The sequence below is a fragment of the Cervus elaphus genome, chromosome 24, assembly GCF_910594005.1.
Source record: "Cervus elaphus chromosome 24, mCerEla1.1, whole genome shotgun sequence".
NCBI lineage: Eukaryota > Metazoa > Chordata > Mammalia > Artiodactyla > Cervidae > Cervus > Cervus elaphus.
Window position 1 is genome coordinate 29,263,590 of NC_057838.1, and position 20,920 is coordinate 29,284,509.

Below are 20,920 nucleotides of genomic sequence, written 5' to 3' on the forward strand. Positions count from 1 at the left end.
TTGGGCACCATATTAGGGCAAGGCAAGGCGGAGGAGCCTTTCGATCCTTCCGGTTCTGCGCCCCCATCCTATCTGCAGGCCCCTCCTACCTGCAGCCTTTGGGGCTCGGCGAGACTAACTGCCGGGCCGAAAACCTGGCTGCCGAGCCCCGCCCTCCAGCGCCGGGCGGTTCCCTAGGGTACGCCCGTGGGCATACCTTCTGCATCCCACCTGCAGCGGGCTAGCTCGCTGCCCGCAACCCTCCCCCCCTCAAAAAAGACTGGGGTTGGTACTCGCGTCTTCCCGCCCCCTTGTCAACTGCAGGGGGCCCTCACATAGCCAGTTCCGGGGCGGTTGCTCTCACCGACCGGAACTCTCCGCCCCTCCCGCGGCCCCGGGGCCGCTGGAGGCAGCAAGGAGGAGGTAGAGGGGGCGGGGGCCGCGGTAGGGTATCCTTAGAGGACTGGGATCCTGAAGGCGGAACATTGGGACCATCCATGGGTGGGGTCAGCCATTAACCAGCCCCACTTTTCCTGTGCCAGGCACTGAACTGAGCTCTTGGCTGGCATCAACTCTAAATCCTCAGAACATCCCAGGGAGGTAGGTACCATTATTACCCCATTTTACAGATTCAGACTTAAGGAAAAACAGACTCAGGCTTCCTTTTGTCTTCATTTTACGCATAGAAAAACCGACTCAGAGTTAATTAACATGTTCAGGGCTACATAGACATTGGTCAAGCCTGGGCTTGAATCCCACTGTATCTGGCTGTCCAGAGATCCAGGTATCTCTTTACTATCTGGGCCAAAGAGAAGGGGCAGAGGTAGGGAGGGGTGAGACAGGAAGAGGCTGCGAGGCACGAAGAATATTAGCATAAGTACCGGATGCTTGGAACTCTGGGTTCAGCAGAACCCAAGAAGAGTGGAAGTGAAGGGAAGAGCATCAGAAAGACAAGCATAGTAGTATGGTATAACATGGCAGTTAGGTGAACAAATTCAAAACTACCTGGATTCAAATTGCATGTTGGTAAGCTTGGACCTGCTGCATCCTTGCAAAGTCTGTTTCCTCATCTGTAAAATGAGTGTGGTCCCTGCTCTTGGGGCTGAGTGAGGAATTCAGTGAGCAGCCAGTAGAATGTCTGCGCCTCACTTGGCACACAGTAGGTGCTGTGAGAATAGGAGCTAAGAAAAAAAGAATAGGAGCTAAGCCATCATCCCTGTCAGTAGGGTGCTGAAGCCTGACTCTCCCCGAAGCTGTCCCTGGATGGAAGGAGCCCTTGGATTTCTCTAGTGCCACTTTTCCCCCCATCAATGGTCCTTTCCTCTCCGGCTCCACAGGGTCCCCTGTCCTGAGCCATGAGTGAGCTGAAGGACTGCCCCTTGCAGTTCCACGACTTCAAGTCTGTGGACCACTTGAAGGTCTGTCCCCGCTACACCGCGGTGTTGGCGCGCTCTGAGGATGACGGCATCGGCATCGAGGAGCTGGACACCCTGCAGCTGGAGCTTGAGACCCTGCTCTCCTCTGCCAGCCGGCGCCTGCGGGTGCTTGAGGCTGAAACCCAGGTGATACCCTACAGAGGGGACATCACTACAGTCCACTACAGGGATGGACTATGACAAGTTATGGGATGTGTCACTGAGTTAGCCTCAGCTGCTGAGGCCCAGGTTACAGGATCTCAGGGGTGAAGAGAGAGACCCAGACATTGCTTGTGTGACACATAAAATATGCAAGAAAGTGCATGATCCTTCTAAATTGTGAGATTTCTTATTCACTAAGCATCTAGGGACCCCCACTCCTCACAATGCTTTGAGTCTGTAGAGTTAATTAGGACAATTCTGGCCTTGGGGAGTGTGCCAGCTAAAGGGAAGGGGAGGTCAGACACATATCAGGTGCATTGCTGTTTTTGTTAGGAGTACTGGGGGAACTGGAAGGGGAGGCCTGCATTTGAATCCTGCGGTTTCTGAGCTGTGTGACGTTGCAAAACTTAACCGCCTGCTTCTGCAGATCAGTCCTCCTTCTGCAAAGTGGGCTGGATAATAGGACCTACCCTCAACTTTTGTGAGGATTAAGAGAGATTTTTTGCAAAGGCTCAGCCCAACGTCTGACACTAAGTAAGCATGTCAAATGTTATTTATTGGTCCGACTCTCATTATTTCTATTTATGGCATAAACATCCTCTGAGCCCTGGGTGCCAGGTGCTCTGCCAGAACCTGGGGAACAGAAATGGCTGAGATGAACTTCCTGGTCCCCAATAGCTTATAGTCCTATTGAAGAGACAAGGTACTCTGTTTATTCTAGTTATGACCAGATGACATGATTGGGCTTAGGGGTGCAAGGTACCAGAGACTCCTATAGAAAGAAGATGCCATTTTAACTGAACCTCAGAAGATGAATAAAATTAACTTGTGGTCCCTGGGAACCCATGGGAGCTTTTCGAGTGGGGCTGTGGCATAATTGGTTGTCTTTTAGCATCTAAGAAGCTAGATAGCTGATATAGAAAAGGCTTCCTAGTCACAGTGACATTTGAGGTGAAGGTTTGCTGGGAGGCACGCGTGCCTTCAATAGAAAGTTACTGCCAGCATATTTTCCTCGGGCTAACATGCACTGCCATGTGATCTACTTGTTTGACCTGCTAAACACTGTGTGACCAGGTTGGGTGCTGCAGGGGTGAATCAGTACAGACAAGTGAATGGAATGATGGCAAGTGTTTGAAAAAATCTTGTGAGATGGGCACAGAAAAGGAGCTGAGTTTTGCAGTATGAGTAGGAGTTTGCTAGATAAAAAGAGGAGGAAGGGGAGAGACTTAGAGCCTTCTTGAGTTCCAGATCTTAATTTTTCATGGGGAGATGGAGTTGTCCTGTGTCTTTCCTTCTCACCCTCAGTGACAGTCTTTGAATTTCAGATCCTCACTGACTGGCAGGATAAGAAAGGTGACCGACGATTCCTGAAGCTGGGTCGAGACCATGAGCTTGGAGCTCCCCCCAAACATGGGAAGCCCAAGAAGCAGAAACTGGAAGGGAAGGCGGGACATGGGCCTGGCCCTGGCCCTGGGCGACCCAAATCCAAAAACCTTCAGCCCAAGATCCAGGAATATGAATTCACTGATGACCCAATTGATGTGCCACGTATCCCCAAGAATGACGCCCCCAACAGGTTCTGGGCCCGGGAACATAGATGGGCCTTGGGATTTGAGCACTGGAGGCTGTGGAGGGGCCTGGGGCTGAGGCTAGTGGGGCAGGGGGCACCCCCTCAGGCTCTGCTTCTCTCTGTAGATTCTGGGCCTCGGTGGAGCCATACTGTGCTGATATCACCAGTGAGGAAGTGCGCACGCTAGAGGAGCTGCTGAAACCCCCAGAAGATGAGGCTGAACATTACAAGGTAAAGACCCCAGGCCTAGGTAGACATGATGGAGAACAAGAGGGCTCAGAGATGCCTCAGAATCAAAGATCACACAGCTATATATCATCTTCCTCTTTCTGTCTCCCCAGCCTCCTGACAGTTCCATTAATCCACTCAGACACCCAGGTTCTAGCTCTCAGCTTCCTCCCTTCTACCCTGCTACATCTTAAGGCATCTTCTTCAGTGAGGTCCTCCCTTTGTCTCTGTCATCCCCTTTGCTTTGGCTCAAAAATTCATCAGCTTTTACCTTTACAGCCTGTTAACACTTGCTTCCCTCTAGAGGGATTCTCTCTCTCCCTTTTTTATTGGATGCACAACGTGGCATGTGGGATCTTAGTTCCCTGATCAGGGATCGATCCTGCACCCCAAGCAGTAGAAGTGAGCAGTCTTCACCACTGAACCACCATGGGAGTTCCTCTCTCTCTTTTTTAATGTTTTTATAATTTTTTTTTCCACTTATTTTTATTAGTTGGAGGCTAATTACTTTACAATATTGTAGTGGTTTTTGCCATACATTGACATGAATCAGCCATGGATTTACATGTGTTCCTCATCCTGATCCCCCCTCCCTTTTTTAATGTTTTTAATATATAGAAGTTTTTTATTTTTAGTTTTTGTGATGAAAATAAAAGAGGTTCCGTTAAAGAAAGTGTAGAAAATACAGAAAAATGTTGGAGGGGAGTTCTCCCCTAGGTCCGCTATCATGATCAGAGGTGCTTATAACACAGCCTCTTGTGGCTCCCATTACCCACAGACTCAAGTCCAGGCCTCAGTCCTTGGTAGCACAGCCCAGGTGCCCCTGTCCAGTTTCCTTGGCCACACCACCTCTTTACTGCTGTTATTTGCCAGCCCCACCAAGCACCTTACCCTCACTCCCGGCTCACACAGGGTCCTTTCTGGTCTCTGGGCCTCTGCACATGCCCATCTCCCCTTGGCAAACTAACACCCTTCCAGCCCCTTATTGCACGTAACCTGCACCAGAATGGCTTTGCAGGTTTCCCAGCAGGAGGTTGGTCTGTCTTTTTTGCACTGCCACAACACCGTAACCTACCGTCACTCCACTTGTCTGAATTTTTAAAAAACTTATTTGAAAAGGTAATCTATACAGGCAGTCACAAGTTCAAACAGTGCATAAGCTATTTCTCTCTCACTTCTAACTTTAAGGCCTGTAGTTCTCTCTAGAGATAATAGCTGTCAACTGAAATTGTCTGTGTATACACACCATTCTGCACCTTACATCGTGGAAATTTTCCTGTGTTGCCTTCTGTGTGTTGTAGTTGTTTATGTACCTGGCTTCTCTACTAAACTGTGAGTGTAGAGATTTTTATCTCCTGTATCTCTTCTCACCTGAGGCTCAGGCCTCAGCCCTGGGCTAGATACTCGGGAGACAGATAAATGAAGGAATGAGGGTGAACAGAGAGCCTGTTGGCAGTTCCAGGTGCACAGAGAGACCCTGCCACACCCCAGGCATCGCTGGCCTGTATTTATCTCTCCGGGGCTGGGTGGGATGTCTCCCACAGATTCCGCCCCTGGGGAAGCACTACTCCCAGCGCTGGGCACAGGAGGACCTGCTGGAGGAGCAGAAGGACGGGGCCCGGGCAGCAGCCGTGGCTGACAAGAAGAAAGGCCTCATGGGGCCCCTGACTGAACTGGACACTAAAGGTAAGTCCCTCACCTCCGTGCCCACCACAGGCTAGGACTTGAGTTCCCAGAGCTTCAGCCCACCAGTCTACCGTGTCTCTGCCCAATTCAGATGTGGATGCCCTGCTGAAGAAGTCCGAGGCCCAGCATGAGCAGCCAGAAGACGGGTGTCCCTTTGGTGCCCTGACACAGCGCCTGCTGCAGGCCTTGGTGGAGGTGAGTACCCCCAACGCAAAACAGGAACCACTATCACTCTGTTTCAAAGTTTAATTGTTTACTGAAGTATATTATATATATTAGAAAGGTACATAGCTCATAAACGTACAGCTTGATCGATTTTCACAAATGAGCACCCTTGTACAACTAGTCCCCAGATCACAAAATAAAACATCATCAGTATCCTTAAAGGCCTTCTCGTGCCCCTCCCAGTGTTTAACCTCTCCCACCTCCAGGGTAGCCACTACTCCACAGTTCCTTTTCTGGAGCATTAGTGAAAGGCCCTGTGCAAAGGGCTTTCTACACATCCTCTTGTTAGAAGCAGATAGTGGTTAACCCCACATTACACCGAACAAGGTTGAGGCTCAAAAAAGGGAACTGTTTTCTTGACATCACACAGCTAATAAGCAGAAGCAAGATTCAAACCCCAGGTTCAGCGTCCCTTCTTTATGCCCAATGGCTACCCCAAGGCATGTCTCTTCACCTTATGAGCCTCAGTTTTCCCTCTGGCTCAAACACAATAGCATCTTTCTCTCCCATGTAGCATTCTGGGCACATGCTCCAGGTCAGTTGAGGTTGGGGGAGATCTCCGTTCCACACCATCAGATAGGGACCCCAGGTTTGCTGGCTTTTTAATTGTTTGAAAAAATGTATATATGTATTTTTGGCTGTGCTGGGTCTTTGTTGCTGCTTAGGTTTTTCTCTAGTTGTGGCAGTCAGGGGCTCCTCTCTAGTTGGGGTGCTTGGGCTTGTAATTGCAGTGGCTTCTTTTGTTGTGGCGCACAGGCTCTGGGGCACACAGGCTCAGTAGTTGTGCCCAGGCTTAGTTGCTCTGCGGCATGTGGGATCTTCCTGGTTCAGGGATCAAACCCATGTCTCCTGCATTCCACTGAGCCCCCAGGGAAGCCCACTTTGCTGTCGTCAACATGCGCTCTGCACAGGGTCACTCCAGATGTGACTGGCACTCCAGCCCACAGAAAGAGAGCAAGGAGGAGTGTGTGAAGGTCTTGCTGCTGTGGCTCTTATCTCTTCTAATCACTTTCCACTGGAGAGTATTTGTCACATGAACACCCCGACCGCAGGGGAGGCTGGGAAGTGGGGTGTATCTGGGCAGCCATTAGCTCCTGTGGAAGAAAGGCGAGAATGGCTTTTGGACAGCCAGCAGCCTCAGCACAGCCCCTGGTGTGCTGCAAATGCCTAACGAGCCCTAGTTCTTCTCATTACTGCTGTGGAGTGTTGCCATCACTCTTCTGTGCTCCCTTTTGTATCAGTACAAAAACAAGAATTTATAAAATGATCAAAGCTTTTTGGAGCCAGTTTGGGAAGACTTCCCAGAGTGGGTGGAATGCAAAGAAGAAAAGATTATTTCCGGTATGTGAAGACTGTCCATGTAGGTTAGAGGGGAGCAGGAAAATGGTAATACTACAGCTCTTTCTTCCTCTGACATCTCTCTGCTCTTCTAGGAAAATATTATTTCCCCCATGGAGGACTCTCCTATTCCAGACATGTCTGGGAAAGAATCGGGGGCGGATGGGGCAAGCACCTCTCCCCGCAATCAGAACAAGCCCTTCAGGTGAGTGACATCCTGTCCACACTCCACAGCCTGGCCTCTGCTTCTGTTGACTTCTGTCAATCCCAACATGGGGTGGTCTTTATATTCATAGAGAGACTGAGGACATTTTGATAAAGTCCAATAGAAGTCAGATATGCGGGCTGGCCCAGCGCTTCCGCATACACAGACTTAGTTCAGGCTTTTCATCATGGCCCTGTTCTCACTGTAAACCTAAATGTCCAACTGGAGGGGACTGACTGGCTAACTCGTTGTAACTCCATATGATGAAATAACTTGCAACTATCAATCAAGTTAGAGAAATATAGTTATTTGACATGAAAAGATGGGATCAGTAGAGTGATAAGTGGAAAACATCAGTTGTAGCACAATATGACCCTATTTTTATTTAAGATATATTTAAATGTGTATACACAGTGGGTAAGAAGCTAAAATAATCCATAATAAAAGTGGGAAGAGGGACTTCCCGGGTTGTCCAATGGTTAAGACTCCACACTGCCAGTGCAGGGGGTGCGGGTTCAATCCCTGGTCAGAGAACTAAGATCCCACAGTGCCGTGAGGTATAGCCAAAAGATTAAAAAAAAAAAAAAAGTGAGACTAATATGTAACACAATCTAGGATACGTATAGTGTTTATATAATAGTAACATAAAATACATATTTTTATGTATATACCATATGGAAAGAAAATGGCATGTAATAACAACAGATAACAAAATAATAATTCTCTCTAGGTTGTTAGCATTAGAGGTTTTCCCATATTTTATTTTACATAATATATTGATATCTGTTGCTTGTGTCTGAAACAAGATCAAATGTGTCTGTCTCTGTATTTTGATATGTAGATAGACAGAGAGGGGGCCCCAGAGAGAAGGGAAGGTGTCTGCTAACTTGGGCACCTCAGAGGGGGCCCCCGCAGACTGGCCCGTGAGCTGAGCACTGCCTCCCCCTGCAGCGTGCCACATACTAAGTCCTTGGAGAGCCGAATCAAGGAGGAGCTGATCGCCCAGGGTCTGCTGGAATCTGAGGACCGCCCCGCAGAGGACTCGGAGGACGAGGTTCTGGCAGAGCTGCGCAAGCGGCAGGCTGAACTGAAGGCGCTCAGTGCCCACAATCGCACCAAGAAGCACGACCTGCTGAGGTGAGTGTGGACGGGAGGACTGGGCCAGGAGGTGGCCCGTGAGGCCTCGGCCACAGGGGTCACCTTCTGGGAGCTTGACGACAGGCTTTCCAAACCTGGCAGGGCCTCTGAAGACCTGAGGAGCTTTGAAAAAAAAGTCATTGCTGGGCACCACCTCACTGGTTATATCTCAGACATTCTAATTCCACTGACTAGAGCTGAGGCATCTGTGAGTTATTTATATACCTCAAACTGGTAAAAACAATACAAAATTTTACCCTCTAAACCATTTTTAAGTGTACAGTTTAGTGATGTTAATTATACTCACATTGTCATGTGGCTTATTTTTTAAGTCTCTCCATGCTGATTTTCTTTTTCTCCCAAAGTATGCTTTTTTAAAAATTCTTGTTCTTTGTTTTTGGCGCCAAAACTCAGGATCGAACCAGAGACCTTTTGTTCCCCCCAAGTTTTATAGTGAAAAATTTCATACACGCAGAAAATCTGATGGACTAGCACAGTAAACACCAATATACTCTCTACCTCAGATTATCAGCTGTTAACATTCAGTTGGGCATCTGTGATTATCAGCCTCTCACCAGGAATTGACCAGTGTTGAAGTACAATGTCATTCATTTTGTATTCACTCCCATGCATCTTGCCTTGCATTGGTCACAACAAGGATACAGGCGGTAACCAGAGGGAGATCACGGGAGGTGCTGCCATGTTATTGGGGAGACAGACAAACAGCCCAACTAAGTCCCTTTGCTTCTTATAGGCAGGTGCTGTGTCTTCACCTCACAGAGCCCCAACAGAGCAGGGCACACTCATCCATTTGGCCAGACTGCCTGTCTCTTAGACCTGGTGCTGGGGGTTAGGAGGAGAGGCAGGGCAAAGGGCTTATGGTCATTGCATGAGTGGTTGGCAAAGACATGCACCATTAGAAGAGAAAGTTGCTGATACCCCAGCTGAGCTGCTGGGGTATTTAAGGATGAGGGTGTACTGAGTGTCTACCACGTACCAGGGGTTTTATGTCTGCCCTCTTACTTCATCTCCACTACAGCCCAGAGAGCAGCTGGTAGTTTTCCCTCTGCACCAGATGAGGAAATAAAGGCCCAGCAAAATGAGTGCTCTGTCGAAGGTCACACAGCCAGCAAACAGCCAAGCTGTGACTCAAGCCCAAGGCTGAGTCCAAAGCCTCTTTCTAGTTCCCTCTCAAGGGCAAGAAGAGGAAAATACAGATGAAAGAGTACAGAGAAAGGGAGGGTGAGGGCAGGGGGAGAGAGAGAAGTGGGGCTGTGCAGATGTGGAAGTCAGGGGCAGTGAAGGAACTAGCTTGGCTGTCAGAAGGCCCGCCGTGTACCCCTCAGCCCTGCGTGGACAGGCTGCAAGGTATCTGCCCAGAGCAGCAGCTTCCCCTTCTGAAAAATCAACAGGTTAGACTACGTGGATCTCTTTAGTGACCTTCTAGCTCCACCATCAATTGAATTGATAGGTCAAGTTCAGTTCAGAGGCATCAATTTGGCGTCTCACTCGCCTCCTGTAGACTTCAGGCTGCCTGGACCCTTAGGTGGCTCTGGAATTTGGATGCCAAAGTAAGCAGGTCTTTTGCTGGCACCAGGACACCTTTTAAAGATAGTTGGGAGCCAGCCTGCCTTGATTCACATCTCCTGCTCACTAGTTGTGGGATCCTGGGGCATTTCTTACCCTCCTTGAGCCTCAGTTTCCTCACTGGCAACAAGTATAATAGTAGTACCTACCTCACAAGGTTGTTATGAGGATTAATTGAAATACTCTCTTTGAAGAGGCAGTACTTGGCACAGGGCACCACGTAAGTGTGGCTTGGTAACTTTGCTTTTTGGTACGGAAAGGTCCATGGGTCCCTGGGTAGCAGATGGGCTCAGTTTGGAAGAGGGAGGAGCCCCTGTTGGGGGGGCTTCCCACAGCATCTGCTTGGCTGGTCCCCACAGGCTGGCGAAGGAGGAAGTGAGCCGGCAGGAGCTGAGGCAGCGGGTCCGCATGGCAGACAATGAGGTCATGGATGCCTTCCGCAAGATCATGGCTGCCCGGCAGAAGAAACGGACCCCCACCAAGAAGGAGAAAGACCAAGCTTGGAAGACTCTGAAGGAGCGTGAGAGCATCCTGAAGCTGCTGGACGGGTAGCTGTCACCCCTGCTCAGGCCGCCTTCCCCCGGCCTGGGAAGGGGAGGCCCACTTCCTTTGGGTTTCCAGAAGCTTCGGCCTGTGGCTGCCTAGCTAATGTCAAATGGCAGCAGTCTCTAGAGGCTGGGCCCTTCCCTGACATCTTCTGGCCTAACTCTATACAGCCAGAACATGAGAGGCCCTGCTGGGCTGGCCTGGGGCCCAGTCTCTGCTTGGTCCCCCAAATGAGAGGGGGGCTTCATTTCTGGGTCATCCTCACCCCCTCCCCTCCCCACCCCTTTCACCCTCAAGGACTTCTCCCTTGTGGTTTTGTAAAGTGCAGACTTAAGAATAAAGAGACTGAAACATGGTTTTTTTAAAAAGCACCCAGAATCTCTGCATGTCTGTTACTGTGGGGTAGAGAGGAACTGGTGTGAATGGCAGAGTTGACTAGGGCATGCTCGATGGCTCTCAGCCTGTGGCCACTCACCCAGGTCATCCATCCAGGGAGAACTTTCTGAAGATACCTGTGGCCACAGGTAACATCTCAGCTCAGGGTGGTTTGACAGTAAAGACACGTGTTAGCTAGGGGTTTGGTGCTCCTGGGGCAGGGTGGCGTCCCCTCTGCCCTGGCTGACCAAAGGGCCGGGTATCTCCACACGCCCGTGGTGGCAGCTTTTGCCTGAAGTAGGTTCCCTTCCTGCTGTGCAGTGGCAGCCAGTAGCAGCTGATGGAGGCCAAATGCTTCCTTATTTCTGTCCAGCACGAGAGGGCAGGAAGGCACCAGCTGGCTTCCACGGCCAACTCCAAAGAGCAAGAAGCCTTTCCCAGACACCCTTAGGTCTCACCAGCCCAATCTCAGTCCTACATGCCCATTCTTGAACCAGCCACTAGCAAGGGATGACTCTAATGTGTTTAAACCACGCTCCATGAGAAAGAAGTCTGCTTTCCCACTAAGCCTAAGGCAGTGGGGAGACAGGGTAGAACAGATGAATAAACAGTCTTGTCTCTGTCTCCAACTGTTCCTAAACTTCGGTGTCAGAGAGTCAGAGAATAATTTGCAATTTACTGTGGGAAGGTTGAGGTCCACATCTGAGGGGGGGTTGCAGAGATTCCCTGAGGAAGTGACCTATGAATAGAGCCTTAAAGGAGGATGGCCAGGACGGCCAACACCTCTCCTATTAGAGAACCGCCTTTTTCCCATTCCACCTGGCTCTGTGGGGCTGTCAGAGGAGGGTGGACACGTGACACCAGTATGGCCAATCTCAGTCTGCCATCCCTCTAGCCACAATGACTGGTCCAAAGAGTGGGCAAGTGACCACAGCTGGGCCAATCAGAGGCCTTACGTAAGACTGCTCTATGGATGCTGAAAGAAAGGAGGACTTTTTTGAGTGAAAAAAAAGCAATATAAGCTTGAACCACACAGTAACCCATTTTCCTGCCACATGGAAAAGTCTGCCTGAGAATACAGCCAATTCAGGAAGCAGAGCCAGGAGATGGAAGACAAGAGCTCTCAAACGATATAGCTGATGCCCTGGATCCTCCACTGGAGTTCAGTTATATTCGCCCACAAATGTTTCTTTCGGCTTAAGCTAATCTACTTTGGAGCTTTGTCATTTGTCAACTAGAACAGATGTGACTCATACAAGTGGATTTTGGCAAAAAGAAGGGTGGCGTGCAGTCCTGAGAGGACAGTGTGAGGGAGGCTCTGCCTCTTGCTATGTGGAGGTGGGGGGGTGGGGGAGGTGCTGCTGCAGATTTTCAGTGATTCACTGCCCCGAGGTTCTGTACAGCCTTCTCAGAGAGAAACACCCACACTTAATTTCTAAAATTAAGTGCTCAATAAATTCGGCCTTGTACAAGGCACTGCTAAAATTTTTAAGCTATTGAATCTTCTCAAACATCCTTCATGTAGGTACTAATAATATCCCAGTCACAGATGAGGAAACTTAAGTCTTAGGAGTTGATATACCTTGCCTGCTCAAGTAGTGGATTAGTGGGTGAGCATGGTTTCAAGCTCAGTCAGTTTGACTTGCACACTGAGTCTCTCTATGACACATTAGGGCCCCACTTCCTTAGAGTCTGCGCATGGTACTTCTAGGTTTAGGTAGTGCACCTGTACGGCCATACATGGAAGCCCTGCCTACAGACCCCCTGTTCTTAGTTACGACTCATTTCCATGTCCATTAGACCAGACCATAAGTATAGTAGGCGTCATTAGCACAGTGTTCCAGGAACAGAGACGGTTTTGTGGAGGAGGAAGGATGGTAGCTGAGGTCCCAAGATTAGGTAGAATTGGGGGAGGGGAAGGTAGACATTATAAATAGAAGGAAAAACCCTAGAAGACTGACTGGGCCTAGTTCATCAGGGAAAAAAACGGAACTTTCAAGGATCGGTTGTGAGAATTCTAGTTATTCTCTATTGCACATCTACCTTCTGCCTGGTACTATGCTGGCGCTTCGCTCCCATGTCTTATTTGATGCTCATTACACACCTACAAGGTGAGGAGTAACATCTACCTTGCAGAGGAGGACATCCAGGCTCAAAAAGGTTCACTGCCTTCTGAGGCTATCAGTGCAAGAACGGTTACAGCCCTGCTAGTACCAGTGACAGGTGACAACCACAACAGGACAGGGAGTCCCTTCTGATGGCCTACCCATGTCCATTAGAGCCAAAGAAGGCCTCCTTTATGGGCTTTGGGGAAAGCTGGGTTCCCTTTGAGAAGGGAGAGATTAGTTTCGGCACCTCAAGCCTCCAATTTTTTTATTTTTTGTGGGATCTTAGTTCCCCGACTAGGAACTGAACCCAGGCCCCAGCAGTGAAAGTGTGGAATTCTAACCACTGGACCACCAGGGAATTCCCTAGGCTACAGTTTTAACTGGAAATGACAGTGACCCCTTATCACCAATTTGGTAAAAACATGTCTTTTGTGTGTTGGCCCTGAAAATCATCCACTACCATTGTTTAGCCTGAGTCCCCAATGCCTTACAATTAACTTTCAGAAACACCAGGGTGAGTGAGAACAGGACTGGGTAGAGGTTAAACTCTGGCGTAGGAAACATGACCTAGCGTGGGTCCCCAGGCCTTCTCAGCTCCTGAGCACTCTGAGGAACTGACTGGGGGATGCAAGGTCGCACATGACTTCTGCTAAGAAGGAAGCAATGAGGAATTCCCTGGTGGCCTAGTGGTTAGGATTCTGGGCTTTCACAGCTGTGACCCCTGGGTTCATTTGCTGGCGGGGGAACTGAGATCTTGCAAGCCACAGGGTGTAGCCAAAGAAAAAAAAGAAGGAAGCAATGGCTGGAAGTTTGTGGAAAAATGGTCAGAGAGTAAATTCCTTTCCTGATGAGTGGCTCAGGGCTCAAAGGAGAGAACTAAGCATAAACAGACCATAATTCACTTGTTCATGTATTAATTCACTCACTGCTTTTCCTCTTTATTCACTTCATAAAAACATTTATCGCTGTATCTACTTGCCTCCATTTCCTCATTCATACTTTTGTTTCCTTACTCAGTGATCCTGTTACCCTGGCTAAAAGCCACGTGGGTGACAATGGGAGGCAGCTGAGCAGACAACCAAAACACAAGGCAATAAAAGCAGACAGAAGAATGTATAAAATCTGCATGGACTTGGGACAGAGACTGGTTTAATAACAGCTCAGAGGGTCAGAGGGCTTCCCTGGTGGCTCAGACGGTAAAGAATCTGCCTGCCATGTTGGGAGACCCAGGTTTGATCCCTCGGTCAGGGAAGATCCCCTGGAGAAGGGAACAGCTCCCCTCTCCAGTATTCTTGCCTGGAGAATTCCATGGACAGAGGAGCCTGGCAGGCTACAGTCCAAGAGGCCACAGAGAGGCGGACACAACTGAGCAATTAACACTTCCGTTTCATTTAGAGGGTGAGGAAAGACTTTGGGGAGAACGTGGAAAGGAAGTTGAGGGTCAGAAGACATTCCAGACAAAAGGAACAGCAAGGCACAGAGGTGCGAACAGCTGGCTTGCTTAGAGAGAGGTGAGAACTTCAGTGTGACTGGAGCCCTGGATGTGTGGAGGGGGAGGGAAGGATGAGAGATGAGGCATAAAGTAGGTTGAGACCAGGCTGGGACAGGCTTTGAATGGCAGGTTAAGGTTCACTGGCTTTATTCCTAAGGTCAGTGGTTGTTCTCAAAGTGTGGTTCCTGAACAAGAAACATCAGCAGCATCTGGGAACTTAATAAAGATGCAAATTCCCAGGGCCCAGATCTACCCAGTCAGCAGGGCTCCAGGGGGGGCCCAGATGTCTGTTTCAGCAGGCCCTGCGGTGATTCCTGATGCATTTTACAGTCTGGGCGTCACTCTTCTAGGCAGTAGGGAGTCAGGGGTGGTTTGTGAACAGGGCAGTGCCGTGACAGCACTCCAAAACGGGAAGTTCTCTGATGGCAGCAGGGAGGCTGCACTGAAAAGAGGGGGTGAGGGTGGACAGGAGTGCAATCATGTGCAAAGAATCACATCTGAGATGGAGGATGTGGCGGAAACTGGCAGATGTCCTCCCAAATATATTCTCCCTTTCTTCTATAGTAATAGAACTCCTGATTTTTAGCTGGACACGTGCCTCCGAAAGACTTAATATCCTAGCTTCCTTTGCAATTAGGTATGATCATGTGATCAAGTTTTGGCTGACAGACGTGAGTGGAAGAGATGTGTGTTACTATGAGGGCTTGAATCCCAAGGGGTGTGCCTTCCATGTTCCCTTCTCCCCACGGCTGGGATGAGGCATGGTGGCCACGCTTCTCGAAACATGTGGTCCAAGACACCATAGGAACAGGTGAGTATAAAGACAAAAAGCTAGGGTTCCTCTTACCTTGTAGTCATTGTACCAGCCTGAGACTGCTGTAACCAGATTGTTGTACATTTCTAAGTCACAATTATTTTGGGTGTCTCCTAGAGAAACCAAACCTATGTTCTAGTTGATAAAGTAAGGGGCATGCCAAGCCCTCTTTTTGAACTATACCGGCTTCCTTCTCTTCCCTTCGTCTCTTTCTTTTTCAAAAGAATTTTGGGAAAACATAACTGAGGGTGTGTCTAATGAGTTTCATAAAGTTAGCCCATCTGGTTTAATGGCGTCACGGTCATTAACCATTAGATTTAGCTCTAAGCTTCCTGGAAGCTAAGGTGCAAAATGGAAATATGATGAATCAGTCTCAGAACATTTGATATCAGAGTAAAGGGCATCTCCCAGTTTTACTGACAAAAATTCTAATAATTTGTCATGCTGGTGAAATTTCTCAACTGGAGTCATGTGTAGATAATATTCTCCATAAATGTGACAGGAAAAGGAGACTGAGTTCCACATGGTGATTTCTTATCCCAACCTCTGATGAAAGCTCAGGACATACTGTTAAAACAACTCTGGGAGAATGGTTATGCGAGGGACCCCGAAGCTAGGGTGGTGCCAAGCACTGCACATGAATTTGCTCCTCTCAACAACTCTATGTCAGAGCAGGCAATACTGTTACCCTTACTCTACAGATGAGGAAACTAGGATACAGAAAGGGGAAGGGCCAGATCAGATAGCTGGTGTGAGTCAGTGTTGTAAGCCAGCTCTTAGACCTTAGAGGCCTTATTCTAAACGTCCCTCTCTGGAGAAGGCAATGGCAACCCACTCCAGTACTCTGGCCTGGAAAATCCCATGGATGGAGGAACCTGGTAGGCTGCAGTCCATGGGGTTGCACAGAGTCGGACACAACTGAAGTGACTTAGCAGCAGCAGCAGCATATTCCCAACATCACAATTCTCCCCCTTCTTACTGTTCTCAGAAACACAAGGAATAATCTGATCCAGGACCAGGACCACCTCTCCAAATGACTGTATTTATAAAGACTTTTGGAGCTGCACTGAAACATCAGTTATAGTTAAACCAACCTAGTTTTTTTCCTTAATGAATTGAGTTCCCAAGGTACCTTATTAAAGATCTTTCAGAAAGCTAAATAAATAAATAAACATCCCTCTCTGGGCTGGCCAGCACCATCATATACAAAATTTTAGGTTCTGTGGGATGAGAATCAGCGAAAGGCCAAGAATATGTGCACTAGAATATGCCTGTGTTAGCCAAGAGAAATTAGTGAGATCTGGTAAACAGCAGAGGGACCTCTGAGGCTCTAAAGATAGGCTGTTCCTGGGTGAGAAAGTAGGGGTAGGCACCACAGAGGCAGAGGAAAACCCCAAATGTGGGGCTTGACTAGAACTTGTGGGCCTTCAAGAATGGAAGGAGAAATAATATTGAAAGTGCTGTCCTTGGGGACCTAATGTCTAGAAAAGGAGAGGAAAACTCTCTTAAGTAGGCTGCAGGTACCATTAATTTACAAGTTGTGAAGTAGTACATCTGGTAGATGTACCTTATATGTTTTAGTCATCCTCTTTTTGGTAATTTCTTCTAAATTTTGTTGTTATAAAAATATTTCTTCAAACATCTTGGAGCACATAGCTTTGCCTTAATTTAGGATTATTTCCCTGAAATTGATTCCCAGAAGAGAAATTCCTGGGTCAAAAGGCTGGACATTATTTAAGCTTTTTTTTTTTTTTTTTAATTTAAGCTTTTGATGCATACTGCCAAATTGCTTTCCAAAAGAAAGATTTTTAGCAAGTCATTTTTCCACCAGAAATACTGAAGTACCCATTGCTCACACTAACATCAGCTATAAATGGTTTCTTCTTTTAATTTGTACTTCCTTGACTACTTTCAAGGTAGAGAATATTCCATGTTTGTTGTGTTTCATCTGTCTCCTTTGACCATTTATTGGGTTCTTAGTTATCAATTTTGTGTATTCTTTACATAATAGAAATATTAACCCATTGTCACTAAAACATTTCCTCAGTCTGAAGTTTGCCTTTTACTGTTAGCTATGATCTTGGAATAAGGTAGAGTTTTGAGTTTGTTTCCAACAACAGAAGTTAAGAATGTTTTCATAATTGTGATGCAACGAACAAGGGCTTAATTTCCAAAATATACAAACAGCTCATGCAACTCAACAACAAAAAACAATCCAATCGAAAAATGAGCAGAAGACCTAAATAGATATTTTCCCAAAAAAGAAATACAAATGGTCAACCGGCACATGAAAAGATGCTCAACATCTCTTATTATTAGAGAAATACAATCAAAACTACAAGGTACCACCTCACTCCGGTCAGAATGGCCATTATTAAAACTCTAAAATAACAAATTTTGGAGAGGATGTGGACAAAAGTGAACCTCCAAAATAAGCTGGTACAGCCACTATGGAAAAAAATATGGAGGTTCCTCAGAAAACTAAAAATAGAATTACTGTAAGATGCAGAAATCCCACTCCTAAGCATATATCCAGATGAAAAGCTAATCCAAAAAGATACATGCACCCTTATGTTACCATTCACAATAGTCAAGACATGCAAACAATCTAAATGTCCAACTACAGATGAATGGATAAAGAAGACATGGTACATATATACAATGGAATACTACTCAGCCATAAAAAAGAACAAAATAATGCCATTTGCAGCAACATGGATGCAACTAGAGATTATTACAGTAAGTTAATTAAGACCGAGAAAGACAAATATAGTATCAGTTATATGTAGAATCTAAAATATGACACAGGGAATTTCCTGGTCATTCCCTGGTCCAGTGGTTAGGAACTGGCACTTTCACTGCTGTGGCTCAGGTTCAAACCCTGGTCGGGGACTAAAATCGTGCAAACTGTGCCACAGCACAGCCAATAAATAAATAAATAAAATATGACACAAATGAACCTATCTATGAAACAGAAACAGATTCACAGACACAGGGTACAGACATGGCTGCCAAGGGGAAGGCAGGGAGGGGAGGGGTGGAATGGAGGCTGGGGTTAACAGATGTAAGTTATATATGGAATGGATAAACAGCAAGGTCCTACTGTATAGTACAGAGAACTATATTTAGTATCCTATGATAAAATGGATAAGAATATAAAAAGAATGATGGAAAAGGATATAAAAAAGTATATATGTGTGTGTGTGTGTATATATATACACACACACACACATATATATAAGGTTTTCCCAGTAGTCATGTGTGGATGTGAGAGTTGGACTACAAAGAAAGCTGAGCGCTGAAGAACTGATGTTTTTGAACTGTGGTGTTGGAGAAGACTCTTGAGAGTCCCTTGGATAGCAAGGAGATCCAACCAGTCAATCCTAAAAGAAAAATCAGTCCTGAATATTCACTGGAAGGACAGACACTAAAGCTGAAACTCCAATACTTTGGCCACCTGATGCAAAGAACTGACTCATTGGAAAAGACCCTGATGCTGGGAAAGATTGAAGGCAGGAGAAGGGGACGACAGAGGATGAGATGGTTGGATGGTATCACCGACTCGATGGACATGAGTTTGAGTAAACTCCGGGAGTTGGTGATGGACAGGGAAGCCTGGCGTGCTGCAGTCCATGGGGTCGCAAAGAGTCGGACACGACTGAGCAACTGAACTGAACTGAATCACTTTGCTTCACAGCAGAAATGAACACACTGTAAATCAACTATACCTCAATAAAAAAGGTTTTTATGTTTGCACATAAGCCTGTCCATCTTTTCCTTGTGATTTCTTCCATTTTTCTCTAATCTCAGAAGACCATTCACACATCTAATGGTTAATTTTCTGTTGGATTCAAGAACTGATGGCAATGTCTGAGCTGTTATGTCATTTTTTAATTACAGAGAGAAGGGAATTACTTCCTTTACTTTTTTCTTTTCTTGTTTCCATATATTTTGACTTTCCTTGACTTACTTTTTTAGTACCTTGAAATACGCTCATTGAAGATGAGGGCTCATTGGAGATGGGGGCTATAGGAGGAAATGGGTATATGTATACACATTATAAAAAGTCTGGAAGAGTACGTAACAAAACATATTAACTGATTTTTTTTTTTTCTGACTGATGGGAGCAGGGCTGGGATGGATTGTGGTTGTGCCTGCCCAGCACTGCTATTCCTTTGGGCAATATAGCCGTCTTCATTCCGTGTGACTCTGGTGGGGCTGCCCATGACAGTACATTTACCCTGTATAGTACCTTATTCCTCTGCCAACAGGTTCAGGGGTGAAAGCAGAGGCGTGTCAGTTCAGCAGAGCCCATCATAGTCCTTCCCTGAAACTGATACACGAAACTGGGTGTAGCTCCTCTTTTGCTGGGTTCAGTTGGAAAGCTGGGGCTCTCACACCATGCTTGTTGCCAGGTAGAGGAGATCACTCTGCAGAGGAAAGGAAACCAAAGTGAAAAGAAAAATCAAGACAAGGAGAGATGAGAGGAAGCAAATCCTACAAGTACTGTGTCTCCAGTTCCAGTCTGACGCTGAGCCATGGTGTTCTTGCCTCAGCTATGTTAAGCCCTAGGTATCTCTCTGGTGAAGCTGGCTTAAGTGGGTATTCTGTCACTTGACAAGTGAAAGAATCTAACCAGTGGAACGGAGATGTGGGGGAAGGAAATTGCCCCTTAGCCCCCTATTCCCAGACAAATCAGGTCCCTTCTCTGAGCCTCTGTTTATACTAAAGTAAAAGTAAATTTTAGCTGTCATATTTTAAATCCCAATGGTATTCCAGGCACTTCACATTCATCAGCTCATAGAATTCTCGGGAGCACTCTGAGTCAGTCATCAATATTCCCATATTCCAAATGAGGAAACTGAGACTCAGGGAGACAAAGTGTGACCCAGGTAAGTTGTCCTAGAAACCTCAGCCATCTTCCTCCCTCACCCGTAAAACAGGCATAACAAACTGACTACCCTAGAACACAGTCTTTAGGATAAGAGAGGGAAAAACCAGTTGAACTGACTTGGGGGTAAGCCTCGTCCTTTCCCCATAGCTGAAACAGTAAAGAATCTGCCTGCAATGCAGGAGACCTGGCTTCCATCCCTGGGTGGGGAAGATCCCCCGGAGAAGAGAATGGCTACCAACTTCAGTGTTCTTTGGAGAATTCCATGGACAGAGGAGCCTGGCCGGCTACAAATCATGGTGTCAGAAAGAGTCAACACGACTGACTGAGCGACTAACGCACAACTCCCGATTTCCAGATGGAAAAAGCGGGAATTCAAAAGTTGGGGGCAGCACTCGGTCGTGATGGTCGGGGGCCCTCAGGCTGGCTCCTCTGGCTGGCTCCAGTCCAGGCCCACCCCGACTTCCTGGGAGTTGCTCCTCCCCGCCCCACCATCTTCCCAAGGAAGGCCTTGCACAGGATGACGTCAGTCAGGTCCTCTGGCCCCCTGCCTGCCGGCCCGGAGCGGTTTCGGGCTTCCCCTCCCCAACCTGGCCCTGAGCCACGGGCCCCGGGCGCCGGCCCCGTCACGTGGCCCTCCTTGGCCGACTTCCCCCGGGATCCTGATTTAACTCTCCCTCCTCCCCTCCCCTCCCCGCCCCAGGCCCTCCGGGCACCACACCTGTTCTGCCTGGCAGGTGTAGGGAATTAGAGCATCAGCTCTTCCTAAGAGAAGGACCTTCTAGTTTTCCCGCCAGTGGAATGTGGCCCCCACCCTACGACTGCCTCTCTTCCCTTCATTGCTTACTTTTGCGCTGGCCTTTGCCTACGGCCCCATTCCTCCACCCCCATCAGTCTCCCAAGCCCTTCCCAGGGACTAATTCCCGGGGCGGCGAGGGGAGGGGGACAGAGCTCAGCCCTAAGGAAGCTCACAGAACTGGTCTCAAAGAAACTTCTAGAGACAGGGTGAAAACGGTCAGCTTCCGTTTCGGAAGACAGCAGACTCGGGTTCGAATTCAACTCTGCTTCTGACCAATTGCTGATTCTGAACCCTTCATCTCTCTATGCCTCAGTGGTTCCTTTTGCGAAACCGGGACCCCGCCGGGAGACGAAAGATAGAACG

At 47.7% G+C, this 20,920-nt stretch overlaps 1 protein-coding gene and 1 long non-coding RNA gene across 5 annotated transcripts; one reads left to right on the forward strand and one right to left on the reverse strand.

Annotated features, from left to right (window-relative positions):
- Positions 1–31: 31 nt before the first annotated feature.
- Positions 32–10,449, forward strand: TADA3 (transcriptional adaptor 3). Of its 4 annotated transcripts, none has more exons than XM_043885986.1 (10): positions 32–178; positions 522–579; positions 1,317–1,541; positions 2,882–3,132; positions 3,252–3,357; positions 4,899–5,040; positions 5,132–5,235; positions 6,699–6,808; positions 7,760–7,945; positions 9,892–10,449. In XM_043885986.1, the coding sequence occupies exons 3-10, from the start codon at positions 1,335–1,337 to the stop codon at positions 10,082–10,084; spliced, it is 1,299 nt and encodes a 432-aa protein (XP_043741921.1). In that variant the 5' UTR covers positions 32–178; positions 522–579; positions 1,317–1,334; the 3' UTR covers positions 10,085–10,449. The 4 variants fall into 4 exon arrangements, 3 of the variants coding, with proteins under 3 accessions (XP_043741921.1, XP_043741923.1, XP_043741922.1); XM_043885988.1 differs by lacking the exon at positions 32–178 and adding an exon at positions 246–264; XM_043885987.1 differs by lacking the exon at positions 32–178 and adding an exon at positions 262–402.
- On the reverse strand, positions 6,235–20,594 carry LOC122682811. The gene is made up of 3 exons (XR_006337526.1): positions 20,480–20,594; positions 19,120–19,297; positions 6,235–6,359 (listed from the first exon to the last, which is right to left on the reverse strand). It is a non-coding gene; the product is annotated as an uncharacterized LOC122682811 (long non-coding RNA).
- Positions 20,595–20,920: the final 326 nt, after the last annotated feature.